General features: G+C 34.0%; 1 protein-coding gene across 1 annotated transcript in view; it reads right to left on the reverse strand.

Moving 5' to 3' along the window:
- KDM4C (lysine demethylase 4C) overlaps positions 1-12,877 on the reverse strand; it is a 253,930-nt gene that overhangs the window by 88,485 nt on the left and 152,568 nt on the right. Inside the window, exons 14-15 of the mRNA XM_070938600.1 lie at positions 2,408-2,589; positions 567-780 (exon numbers count right to left, since the gene is read on the reverse strand). Coding sequence (XP_070794701.1) covers positions 567-780; positions 2,408-2,589 — 396 coding nt within the window. The remainder of the gene's footprint in view (positions 1-566; positions 781-2,407; positions 2,590-12,877) is intronic.

Here is a 12,877-nt window from a genome sequence, read left to right on the forward strand (position 1 = left end):
ATTTAAAAAAAGACAGTAGATTTGTATGCTGTGATTAAAGAAAGTGAAGAACAAGCATTTTCTCAAAAATATGCAGCTGAAATATATATCTTAGCAACAGTTCTCATTCCTCAAAACAGTTGTCTTTAAAAAATTCTTTGACTATGAAAGCTTGCCTATTAATCCAATATATTTGCCATGTGATAAAATTACTACTTGACTACTATAGCAATAATGTTCTATGATCAAGGGCCAGCGCTGTGTAATGAGTAATGCTGCAATTCAATCAAATAACTTAAGTGTCCTAAACTTTTAGGTAATGGTGTAAAACATTGTAGTAGAATTATAGACTCATATAAAGACAACAGCTCAGTTATTCAAATCATGCTCTATTTCTGCTCTATAGAATATTTAAACCCATTTTCTGATTTCACCAGCATTAGGCCCTTTCATTTTTTATATAAATGAGTTCTATATCATCATACATTTCCTCCAAGAATAATGATAGATTAATTATTGTAGTTACTCAAAAATTAGCTGAATAATGCAAACAAAATGAAAGTGGAATGTAAAGCTATGATACATACTTGCATGGACCTGTACACAACATTTTGCACAGGATATTAGTATACTAGTCCCATCTTCTTCAATAAAGCCATTGGATGGATAGTTTTCAGTATTCTCCTCGCTATAAATAAAACATATCTCTGGAATAAGTGGTTTTGTCTTTTCATTAGACATACATATTTCTTTTTGTTCTGTTTCTGACCAGGCATATATTTCTTCATTAGGTTTATCAGCCTGAAAAATAATTTTAAATAGAAAGACGTTTACTCAATTTTCTTTTGTTTTTGTAAATTTTCCATAATTCATAATAATATTACATTCAATGCCATTTATTTTTGAAGTTTTTATTTTTTGTAAAATTAGAAGTTTTGCTTCTAATTTTAGAATTAGAAGTTGAAGCACACTTTGGCACTTATTTTAAATCTTTCTTCTTTCTGTCACCAAATTCAGTTCTTACTATTAATTTTTATCATTGGTAAAATAAGAAAAGAGCAGAAATCAGTACATTGACAATGAGGGAAGCATCAAGCATCATTCTATAAAGTAAAATTGCATCTGCTGTGGCCAGGGAGCATTCAATTAAGACCTGGAAATTTTGTCTCATGAGGTGTACAATCAAGAATATCATCCTTCATAGTTATACTAGATTGGATTCAGATTCAAAAGAACGATCTAAGCTCTGGTCAAGAATGGAGGCTATATTAATTAATTACCAATGTGATGTTCACCTTTTGATAAATTGATAACCTTTAAGGATGATAAGTACAATATAGAGAGTACAATATATGCAACACAGAGTACATAAGCCTTCTATATCACAAATATCAATGTACCCAAGTGGATATTTATTTTATTTAGCAACATGATGAAGTAGATTATTATCCATGATTAGATATCATTAATATCTGAACAACCAAAGCTAAAGTAAATGCACTGAAGAACTCTTATATTAAGAGTCAGTCAAAATAATTGCAATGTAAACAGTAGAAGAACGTTTTTTTATAACTTATTGATCTAATTGTTTTAGTTCCATGTGTGAGACTACATTTTTGTATTATTCATTCTTATTGTGCTTTATGCTGGGATTTAAGATATGATCAATATTTTATATCTTATTTGATTTTATGATTTATACAATACGTAAAGTACCTATTCTGTGAGGTACGTAATAAATCAAAAAACATAAATAATACAAAATCATTTTGTATTATTTTGTATCCACAGCAAGCAGGAAAGTACCAAATCTGGATGTAAAATTAGAATTAAAAAAATTAAATATAATTGTTTATATTTAAGTAACGTTATTAATTTTTAAAAGTTTAAATATAGTTTATTAAAAAATTACAAAATGATCTAATCTTTCCTTTTTATGCACACATGGAAAGGAGCTTGATATGAGAATTAGTTTTTCATAAATGGAAGAGGAGATCCAGGATAGAAGGAATGTGTATTTATTATTTAAATTTGGGTATATGTGCCTATTTACACATACATTGAGGAATATCCTAAGAATGAAATTATACTCCTGATTTAGATACATACACATGTGCGCGCACACACGCGTGCAACATTTCCCCTCTATTTCTTTTGTCACATCATGAAACTAAGCAACAAAGATCACTGCTAAGAGCAAGAAGCAAGAAGTTCTCACTTCCTTCCTTTTTTAATGTATTACGATTTCATAAACCTCTCTTGAATTAGAGTACTTAGTTTGACATGCTGGATGGAGGTGTATTTACCTTTCAAACCTTTACATGTTAAGAATAAATAGATATTTTGTAGTTTCACAATAAAATAGTTTTGAAAGTACTAAAATTTCTGTGTAGCTGTACTTTTATTTTTCAAATAAAAACTTCCTTACCTTATAGTAAGGTTTGAGGAGTGTGCAAATGGCACAATAGGGTTCCAACTTGGCAACAGCTGCATTGTACTCCTTTTCAGCAGTAAAATTTGGTATTCTGTTCTGCCAAAGATAGACTAGAGGCTTGGCCCAGGATTCTGTTTCTTGTATTTCCTCTTCAATTAAGAGAACCTCAGGCAGTTCTTAAAAGAAATTGACATATGAAATAACTATATTCTGAAGGTAAAAGCAAACAATTATTTAAGTGGAAGTTAAAAAGAATGAATGGCAACTTCATGAAAATGCATAAGAGTAAATGAATTCAGGTTTAAGAGGTAGCTTGTATTGCAAAGATACCAAGAATTCCAAACAATCAACCAGTTCTCTTAACTCCCTATTTATGACAGATACTCGTTCCTGCCAAAATCTATATTGAATGATAGTCTAACATGCCTATTATTGATACTCAGAACAATATGCTATTTTGAAAATAAGTCTTTAAAGTTATTAAAATCTTTTATAATTTAAGGAAAATTATGTATCATAAAACAGAATGTGATCTTGGGATATTATCAATGAATTTATGATTAGCAAATCTGCATAGAAGAAATTTAATGGCATTCTATATATTGAAAGAACAAGATGTTTACCTATAACAGGCTTTCTTTGAATAATCATCTGAACATTCACAATTATAGGTTCTACACCTGCTCAGATCTTTGTCAAGAACTATCTATAGCTAATGTGTTTTTTGGTGGAAACCCTAATTAAAACTTGGAGTAACAACTTTCCCTTCTGCAGAAACACAGCCAATGAGTACTGCTTTTAAAAGCTAATTTATTCAAAGCTAGTGACCTCCACCAACAGAACTGAAAAACTAAAAAAGCATTGGTTTAAGACCTAATGAGATGTTACATGGTATGAGACCAGTTTATTTGCGAGATTGTGTCTCTGACGGTATTTGCTCATGACACCAGGATAATGTTGCAGGATCTAATCTGAGTCAGTCACTGGGACCAGAGGTTTGTTTTCTAAGCTTTTGGATTCATGCTGGAGCCCATCCTCAGGTAACTTCTCAATCTCTAGGATGTATGCACAGATTGGACTCAGATTGAATCCTACAAGATAAGAGGAAGTTGGAGCCTGAGAATTATACTGTTAGATGGACTGGATAGTATCAGGTTTTGCTTTTATAGGATTTTGGGGGGAGAGCAAAATTATTGTTGTCAATCACCCAGAGCTACCTTACATAAATTGGGCAGCCATTTAATTGTATAAATAAATAAATAAATGATGTTCCTGAAAAATTATATACCCTAGGACCGTGATGGCGAACCTATGGCACGCGTGCCATAGGTGGCACGCGGAGCCATATTAGTGGGCACACCAGTTTAGCTCTGGGGCGCATGTGCGCGCCGGCCAGCTGATTTTCGGGCCTTCTGGGCCCACTAGAAGTAGGGAAACAGGCTGTTTCCTGCCTCTGGAGGGCCTGGGGTTGGGTGGGGAAGGCCCATTTTTCTTTCTTATCTGGCTCCAGATCCTCTCTGTGTATCTGGGAAGGGCGAAAACAGCCTTTCCCACTCCCTTGGAGGCCCTACGGAGGCTGAAAGGGCCCATTTCCCGACTCCCGGTGGGACAGGAAGTGACTTTTTTCCTGTCCCCACCCTCCAGAGACTCCTAGAGAGGCTCCTAGAGACTCCTAGAGAGGCTCCTAGAAACTCCTAGAGGGGTTCTGGAGGCTGGGGACAGCAAAAAATGTCACTTCCTGTCCCACCGAGAGTTGGGAAATGGGCCCTTTCAACCTCCGTAGGGCCTCCAAGGGAGTGGGAAAGGCTGTTTTCGCCCTTCCTAGATACACAGAGAGGATCTGGAACCAGGTAAGAAAGAAAAACGGGCCTACCAGGCCATCATGTGCCAGGAGCGGGGGAGGTGCGCACGCATGCGCGTGGGCACGTGCGTGCGCAACCCTCCCCCGCCCCCCCCTCTCCTGGCACGCGATGGCAAAAAGGTTAGCCATCACTGCCCAAGGAATATACATCAATTTCAGATGCAGATTATCCAAAGCCTATTGACAATTAGATGGTTGAAATAAGATCCTCAACTGCCTGCAAACCACTAGTAACCTCTGAGAGCAAAAGAGATTGCAAGTGGACAGGACTTAGGCAAGTGGACAGGACTTAGGTGGTTGGTTTACCACCGACATGCAGTATTAGTTATTCAGCTGCTAAGCCTGGAAATATATTTCATGAAGAAAACCCTTAGTAACCCCTTCTGTTGTGTCATATGTAAGCAGACAAATGGCACTATTGAGATGTAAGTCCCAAAGTCTCTGTGCCACCTTTGCTGTTAGACTGACTGCCTTTTGATATGAAAGGAAAATCCTTATAAGAACTGCATCTACATAACGTCCAATAAAACAGTGAAAATGCAAGAGTAAAAGTAACCAGTTTTTCTAGGTAACATAAAACTTCAACTGAACTTCAACTTCAGTTGAAAGAGTGCACCAAATATGGCTCTCAAATGTATTTTTTTGAGACAGCCAAGAATCTATTGTCAAGCCGTGGACATGGATTGCTGAGAAACAGAGGGAGACAGCTATACATTTGCCTACATTCTTTAATGCTATAGAGAGATCAGACGGGGGACTGAGACTAGAGTATTTTATTTAATTACAAATGTTAAATTCTTTTGTAATAGTCTAATAGTCTAATCTTAATTTGGAAATACACACCTCTATAATTATTTTTCTGTCATATCTAAAAACAGCAATAATTATAAAACATTTTAATAGTGCTTTTAGTGTGAAACTATACCACCCTTACTCTTCAAGCATGCAATTGTTGGGAAAATGCAAACAAATCTGATTCCTATTGTAACTCTTTTACTGTGTTCTTAACATAATGCTAAACAAGCAAATCTAAACACAATATGCCATTTTTATCTTTGAGCTCTGCATGGGGTTTAGATAATTATTTTTTCTTACAAGTATACATTATTTTATATTAAAAATGAACTTTAGCTTTTTACTGAAAGTGAACTTCAGCTATCCATGCAATATTTTATTTTAAAACACAAATTGACAAAGGTCTAAAAGGCTAAAACAAACACATTTCATGGAGTTGGTGTTGACACCATATTGTAGATGATTACAATATCATACTGTTGAAAATCTTAATGTAAGCCAATGTGTGCTTCTCAATTGAAAAAAATTATTCTCACATGACAAATCACTGTGTTATCTTTCTTTCTTAGATTTCAGTATTATTCTTTCCCAATCATAATTATAAGCTTAACATTCTTTATCACTTGCATAAAAATATTTTTAGAACAGCAACTGTGCCTCACTCTGCACTCTATCCTCTTCCTAACCAAAGAAATAAAAGAGAATTAGACATCTGTAATTCGCTGAAATTATGATTTTGAATTACTAATTTGCATAAGAAACTTTTGAGAGGAATTAATCTATTAGTTTTCCATCTTCATATCCTCCAGGCATTATGCCATTAATATACTTTTAAATATATTTTTATGGAGCCAATGTTTTTGAGGCCAAATAATTATAGGTACTGGTAATCCTCAACTCACAACCATAATTGAGCCCTAAATTTCTGTTGCTAAGCGAAACAGTTGTTAAATGAATTTTGCCTCATTTTACAATCTTTCTTGTACAGTGGTTAAGTGAACCACTGCAATTGTTTAAGTTAGCAATATGATCATTAGGTGACCTGATCTGTGAATCTGGCTTCTCCATTGACTTTCCTTGTCAAAAGTTTGCAAAAGATGATCAAATGACCCTGGGACACTGCAACGGTAATAAATATGAATCAGTTGTCAAGCATCTAGATTTTGATCATGTGACAATAGGAATGCTGCAATGGTTGTAATAGTGGGAAATGTCACTTTTTCAACGCAGTTGTAATGTCGAATGGTCACTAAAGAAATGGTTGTAAATTGAACACTACCTATATTCCTCAAAATATGAGTTATATACATCAAGAATCATAACAAAATCTTATGAAAAAAAGAATACAATTTTCCACCATGTCACCAGATTCTACATTTGTTTAAATATAATGTGTTTTTTAAAAAATCACAAATTATCTAAATATTCTTCACCTGTTTGCTAATCCTAAATTAAAATAAGAAAATGTAATTTCAATTTTATAAATAATGTCATCAATATAGAGATTCTCTATAAATAATTTTATAAATAATCTCATCATTAAGTTTCTTTAAACCTAAATTGATTCTATATTTTCTAAAGAGAATGCACAAACATGGAAAGAAAACTATGAAAACGAGCATAACAACTGTAATCCAAATGGAATATTATACACAATTTTGTCTCTAAATTTTTACAAGATACCATCTCCATTTCATCCCCTCAACAGAAAACTAAAAATGATAAGATTATCTACAAAAAAGAAAGGTTTTAACATGCCATAAGCCATGTTATATAGATCAAAATGAGAAGCTCTACAACCACACAGAATTAAAATACAGAGCCTTTGCTGAAAAATTCTATTTTTAATCAATCAACTAAATAAGCAGAAATTTATTTCAGGAATAGAACAACAGAAAGCAACATAGCATTCAGAAAAGTCAGGCCTGTTTAGTCCACATATTCATTACTTGAGTAAACTAATTCAAATTGTATTTGAAAAGTAACTATCCTCATATTGAAGACAGACTGAGAAACAAGCCCTTTCACACAAATCTTTCTCTGGACAGCCTAGATCAGCTAAAGCAAGCTAAAAAGCAAACATTTGGAGGCATATTTAACATCACTGCCTGCTCAGAAGAATGCCACAACAAAATTGTAAAAGCAGGCCTGTTATGTATGTAAATAAGGATCAATGTGAATAAGTGGACTGTTTGGAAAAAACAGGAAAGAATGGAACCTAGTACAGAATAAATGGTGTGATATGGAATCAGAAATATGATTTACAGATGGGGAAAATTATTATCAGGGGCTTTGAAGGATTACTATATGGGCTGTAGTTAATATTAATAGTGAGGGTTCACTATTCTTTGGAGAATCAGCATACGATGCTGATATGAAAGGAAGAGTGCAAGTATCAAGAAGAGAAAGTAAAAGTAATAATGAGCATCAGCTATTTATAATTAATGAAGACAAATATATGATGAGGGAATAAGGAGGGTTTTAATTTTCTAAAAATTGGTAGAGGAAAGCAAGTGGCAAATTCCTAAAACAGGAGAAAATAGAAAGATATTTTACAGCAGCACAGGTTAATAGAATGAACACTTGGACACAGACGGCAAAAAAAACTGATACTGAAAGCAGAAAAAAAAAACAATGGAAGAAGCACAGTTTTGTGACATGCTTTGTTTTTGGAAGAATAGGAAGAATTAGATTTATAAATACATAAATGGGTATATCGGGATATAAAACAGCATTTGTAAGGTACAGTTCAAAATGAGGACAACTAAGTGCATATTAGGCAAGGAAATCATTATTTAAAGTCAGTGCAAACAGTTGATTGTCTCTTGATTTGTCCAATAGAAAGTGATGGGGATGGTTTGGATGATTTCTTCTCATATTCAATGTACCTGCAATACCATGCACCATTGAACTTTTAGGATAGTTCAATTTTATTCTACCCATAGAATTGTTTTGTATCTAGAATTCTAACTGTTTAACTATTTCATATAAGAATCTTTTTTTAAACTTTATTTTTCTGCTACCTTAATGTAAAACAAAATCCATTTAAGAAGCTGTGGGTTAGGTGAATACTGGAATTTCTATTTCAAAAAAATGATCAAAGTTAGGTTATCTAGAAAATTACCTACATAGTTTCAATAATAACGCCATGTGAAGTATGTCAGAGCCAATCACACTTTTTAAACAAAACCTCCTTTATGCCACCATTGACACTATTCCTAATTTTATACAGAATCATTAAATTGAGCTGAAGTATAGGAATTTGGGTTAAACTAGGTATATGCTAACAATTCTGTACTACAATATTGAGCATTGTGAATGTTTTAAGAGGCAATAGGTCAGTTAAGCAGAATTGCATTTTAGCTTGTCAATTCTGTACACAATTAGAACAGGGGAAAAGGAAAAGGAAAAGAGGACATTGGAAAAAAATACACTGTAATCGGAGACTTTCATTGAAAAGGTATTTGAATTCTTAAGGACCTCCAAACAGTCCTGACCATTCTGCTTGCTAGAACCCATCTTGAATTAGGACAATTTCCCTACTAGAGCAGTGAAATGAAAATTATACTTTGGAATAAGTATCAGGAATATTTTTTTCTGAGTCAATAGATTCCTACCATAGGAACAAGAAGAACTTTTTGGTTGCCCAGACTTAAATGACACTGATATTTCTGAGTCTTTAATTAGTTTGTGATGAATCTTTATCACTGCTTTATTGGTCTATGATGCTGTTAAGTATTTATGTATTAATTTTAGAGTCTCTTTTTAAAATATTGCCTTATCTACAGATGATATAAGCATTCCTTTGAAAACTGTTGCAGCTGTTACAAGACATAACATATTTTAAAAATAAACATAAAAAGAACCTTCAAAACAAGAATGCTAGGGGTTGTATGTTAACTTTTTTTATGAGTCACTAAAGTTTTAAAAAGCTTCAAAAGTCAGTAATTGCCACTATTTCTTCCCAATTATCTTATTTTTTGTTTTGTCAAGGCAAAAACTAACCTTTACTTTACCTGTTGCTTAGCAGACTGAGTACTGTCTGAACTGTTTGGGAAGAAAAATAATTAGACATAATGAAGCTTTTAATGACAATTTAATTTAGAATTCGCATTTAAAAATTAATTTCTTTTAGATCTATCATTTAATTCTTCAGACATTAAAAGCATTTCCATTGTAGGTACCATTCGAAGAAGAGAATCTATGTATTTGAATCTGATTAAGACTCATGTTTACAATTCAAGGGTTAACCTGGATCCAGTACCTCAACACTATATTGGTGTTATTACGGAAAGTCTTTTTTCATCTTTGGCTTATAAACCAAATATGCTCCTTTTCTAGATGAAAAAGATTTGGTATTAGTGGAATATTTACTGGTAATGTACAGGCTGGATTACTATAATGTGCTTTTCATTGGATTGTCCTTAAAACCAGTGTGGAAGGTACATGTTGCATTACCAATAAAAGAGAATATTTGTAGCTGTGGACTGAACTGTGGGACCCTTAGTGGTCTCTGAACTTGATTGTCATCAAGTTCTGTGATTGGCAATGATGATGTTACCTATTTGGGTAATGAAACATATGCAAGAAAACCACCAAGCTCAGAGAGCACCAAGAATACTACATGTTGCATTCTTTCTTAAAGGGTTTCCGTCACAGACTCCAGAGTGGGTTGCAACTTAAATCTCTTTATTATGTAACATTTTGAGATACAGTACACTCTCAATTTTTCTTTCCTCTTTCTATCTGCTGCAACATCTCCTGGGACTAATACTATACCATAGTGCAATTGCCTCAGAATGTAAGAACAGAACCAGATTATTTGCAGGATCCATGTATTACCATGTAATTCTCATCTTTTTAGATTCAACAAAACATCTACTGCAAATTTTACCAGAGAGGAATTTAACATGGTGCCTGGTGTTTTTGAGATGGGGGAAAAGTGTTTCTATAATACAACAATATTCTCTTGGCACTGCCTCTTGCCACTCCTTGTTACAATTTAAAACATCCAAAACTCATGAAATGATGCTCATGAAAACAATTTGCAATAAAATTAATAGGCCTACCATATTAAATGTTAATAATTAATAGTAAATGAATGTTAATATCGCTGAATTACACAATACAGTACACAAGAGCTGAATTAAATCATTTGTAAAAAAAGGTGATGCTGAAGCACTTCTAAAATTAATCAATAGGCACAATTCAAATTACTTCAGTTTGCCTTTAATCCGTTTCTTATTTCAGTTCAGTACTAATATTACCATGTCAAAGATTCTCAGGATTGAATAGACAAAATATGACAATACCAGATCTTTCTTGTGAATCATTCCAATTTTCTTCATTTTTAGCAAAACAAAGATAAAAGTCACAGATTTTTCTGAAAGACAATTTCAAGATTGTCTCTTTGCCACCTGCAATATTACTTTTGCTAAAACAACACCATACCTAAGGTAAAATGTAGCCAACTACCTCTGAGGGGTTAATCAAGGACTTCCAATAAAAGTTAGTTGACAAACACTTACAATTATTAAATTTTCAAACTATGTTATTATGTTTTAGGATTCTCTTCTCCCTCTGCATAGACCAGATACATGCCACACTGAGTGACCTGCTATACACAGTGAGCCTTATGACAATGGGTTTTTTTTTTTCCTGGCCTTGAATCATAGCAATAGCAATAGCATTTAGATTCATATACTGCTCCATAGTGCTTTATAGCACTCTCTGGGCATGCCAGTATATTGTCCCCAACAATCTCGGACCTCATTTTACCGACCTCGGAAGGATGGAAGGCTGAGTCAACCTTGAGCTAGTCAGGATTGAACTCTTGGCTGTGGGCAGAGATTGCCTGCAATACTGCATTCCAACTACTGTATCACAATGACTCATCTTGGAACTGACATTTCTTCAGCAATTGAGATTGACTAACTCCATTTTTGCCTGCAAGACATTCAGTTTCTTTTCTCTCCTCTTCAGCTTCCACCTGACTCCTATTCCTGCCAGCTTCTTAACCCATTTCAACTTCTCCTACTCCTATGAGAGTGTTTATGTGATAACCCTTATTTGTTTTTTCATTCAACTCTTTCCCAGACTCAGATTATAATATACAAGTATTGCATGTATGGTGGTTGCATGACAAGATAGAAGATGGTATTTACCTTCTCTATTCTGCAACATATCCGTCAATTTTATTAACATAATCTTGTACTTAAGCACTTTTTTGATAGCAACAGCCAATCAGAAATTTCATACTTGACACAACTAGCAGAATATGAATAAAACCTTATTCATGAAAAGAAAAGAAGTACAAAGATACATCACAGCACACTTTTTATTTGTTCTGCAGACTAGTAATGTTTGAGTACTTACAAGGCTACACTACCTACTATTTCTATATACAGTATGTGGTAGAGTTTGGTTTTTTTTAATTGGAAGAATGATATAGGTGAGGGGAAATGTACTTCCAAATTTCTACTCCTTCAGTTCTTTGGACCTGAGAGAAGTCTGACAAGGACAACTCAAAATGTCCTTTTACTTAGGTTCAACCAAGGTTTATTATCATCTTTAGACACAAAACTATTTAATCTCTAATTTAAAATGCAGCAATTTCTTTTAAATTGAATAATTTTATCATATGGGTTACAATGTTAATACAGCCTTTTTTGTGTGTAAATTAGAGGAACATTCTAAACCCACTCATAATCTTGTCCCCTTAGGACATGCATATATTATATAGATACAGTTGATGGCTCAGAACTTTCTATAATTTGAAGACAGATGCTTCACAACTAATTGAACTACTGTATTCAGTGAATTCCAACTTCTCCAGTACTAGTTCTGACACACAGCTATAGATCTGTTCAATTATTCACCAAGGAGATTAAAACAAAAACAAAGTTATATTCTGTAGCTGATCTATCCCTTATCAGTCTATAAATATTAAAGAGAATAATTCTATGGTTGTAAAATACTAAGGCAAGAGACAGATGTCCTAGGTGTATGCATTAGTTTAATCAAAGACTATAGACAATTACAGCATTTCCTTTATACTGAGTAAGCAAAAAAAGATTAGCATAGATTTAGTGATTTGGGCAACCTTGTTGCAGTTTTCAGCTAACACTAAATAACTAATAACAGTACCTGACAGTCACTTCAAAAAGGTTACTGTTTTTTATATTGTTATTTAGAGGCACACTGATTCTGATTATGAAGGCTACATATAACTATAATGACCAACAACCATTGGCAGCTTCCTTTTCTGATAAATCTTGGTCTGTTGCTATTTACCACTTTAGATTTTTTTATGACAAACTGATTACTACCTCTTTCAAATTGCTACCTCTCTCAATGTTATTCTGGCTCTCAAAGAAATGCACAATCTCTCACTAATCAGCTATCCTTCTTACACACGTAGCAAACCAAATTTGAAAAAAATTAAACTATACTTTCTCAAACTCAATCCTTTTTTTTCCTTGTAGTTGTCTACTGTTTCTCCGAGGTGAAGAAACGCCAGTCAGGCTGGGGAAAACGGCTCCTTTATCCAGCGTGGACCGGGTCTGCACTAATTTAAATAACTCCGCCCTCTTCTCCAGTGTTTCGACTCGGTCCTCGCTGGATGGTCGTGTCTTCCATTCTCGCTAGCATTTCAGCAATATTTCAAAGAATTTAACTAATTAGACTTCCTAAATCTCCTTCTTGTGGTAGGAAGCTTATTGGATTGCCGCCAGCCGGGGCTCCGGCTTGGAATCTGTCGGCCGACAGATTCCCTCGTAAACGGCAATTCCCTCAACCAGCGCTGCGTT

This window comes from Pituophis catenifer, unplaced genomic scaffold (assembly GCF_029215685.1).
Source record: "Pituophis catenifer annectens isolate HBS135680 unplaced genomic scaffold, rPitCat1.0.hap2 SCAF_2, whole genome shotgun sequence".
Lineage (NCBI taxonomy): Eukaryota > Metazoa > Chordata > Lepidosauria > Squamata > Colubridae > Pituophis > Pituophis catenifer.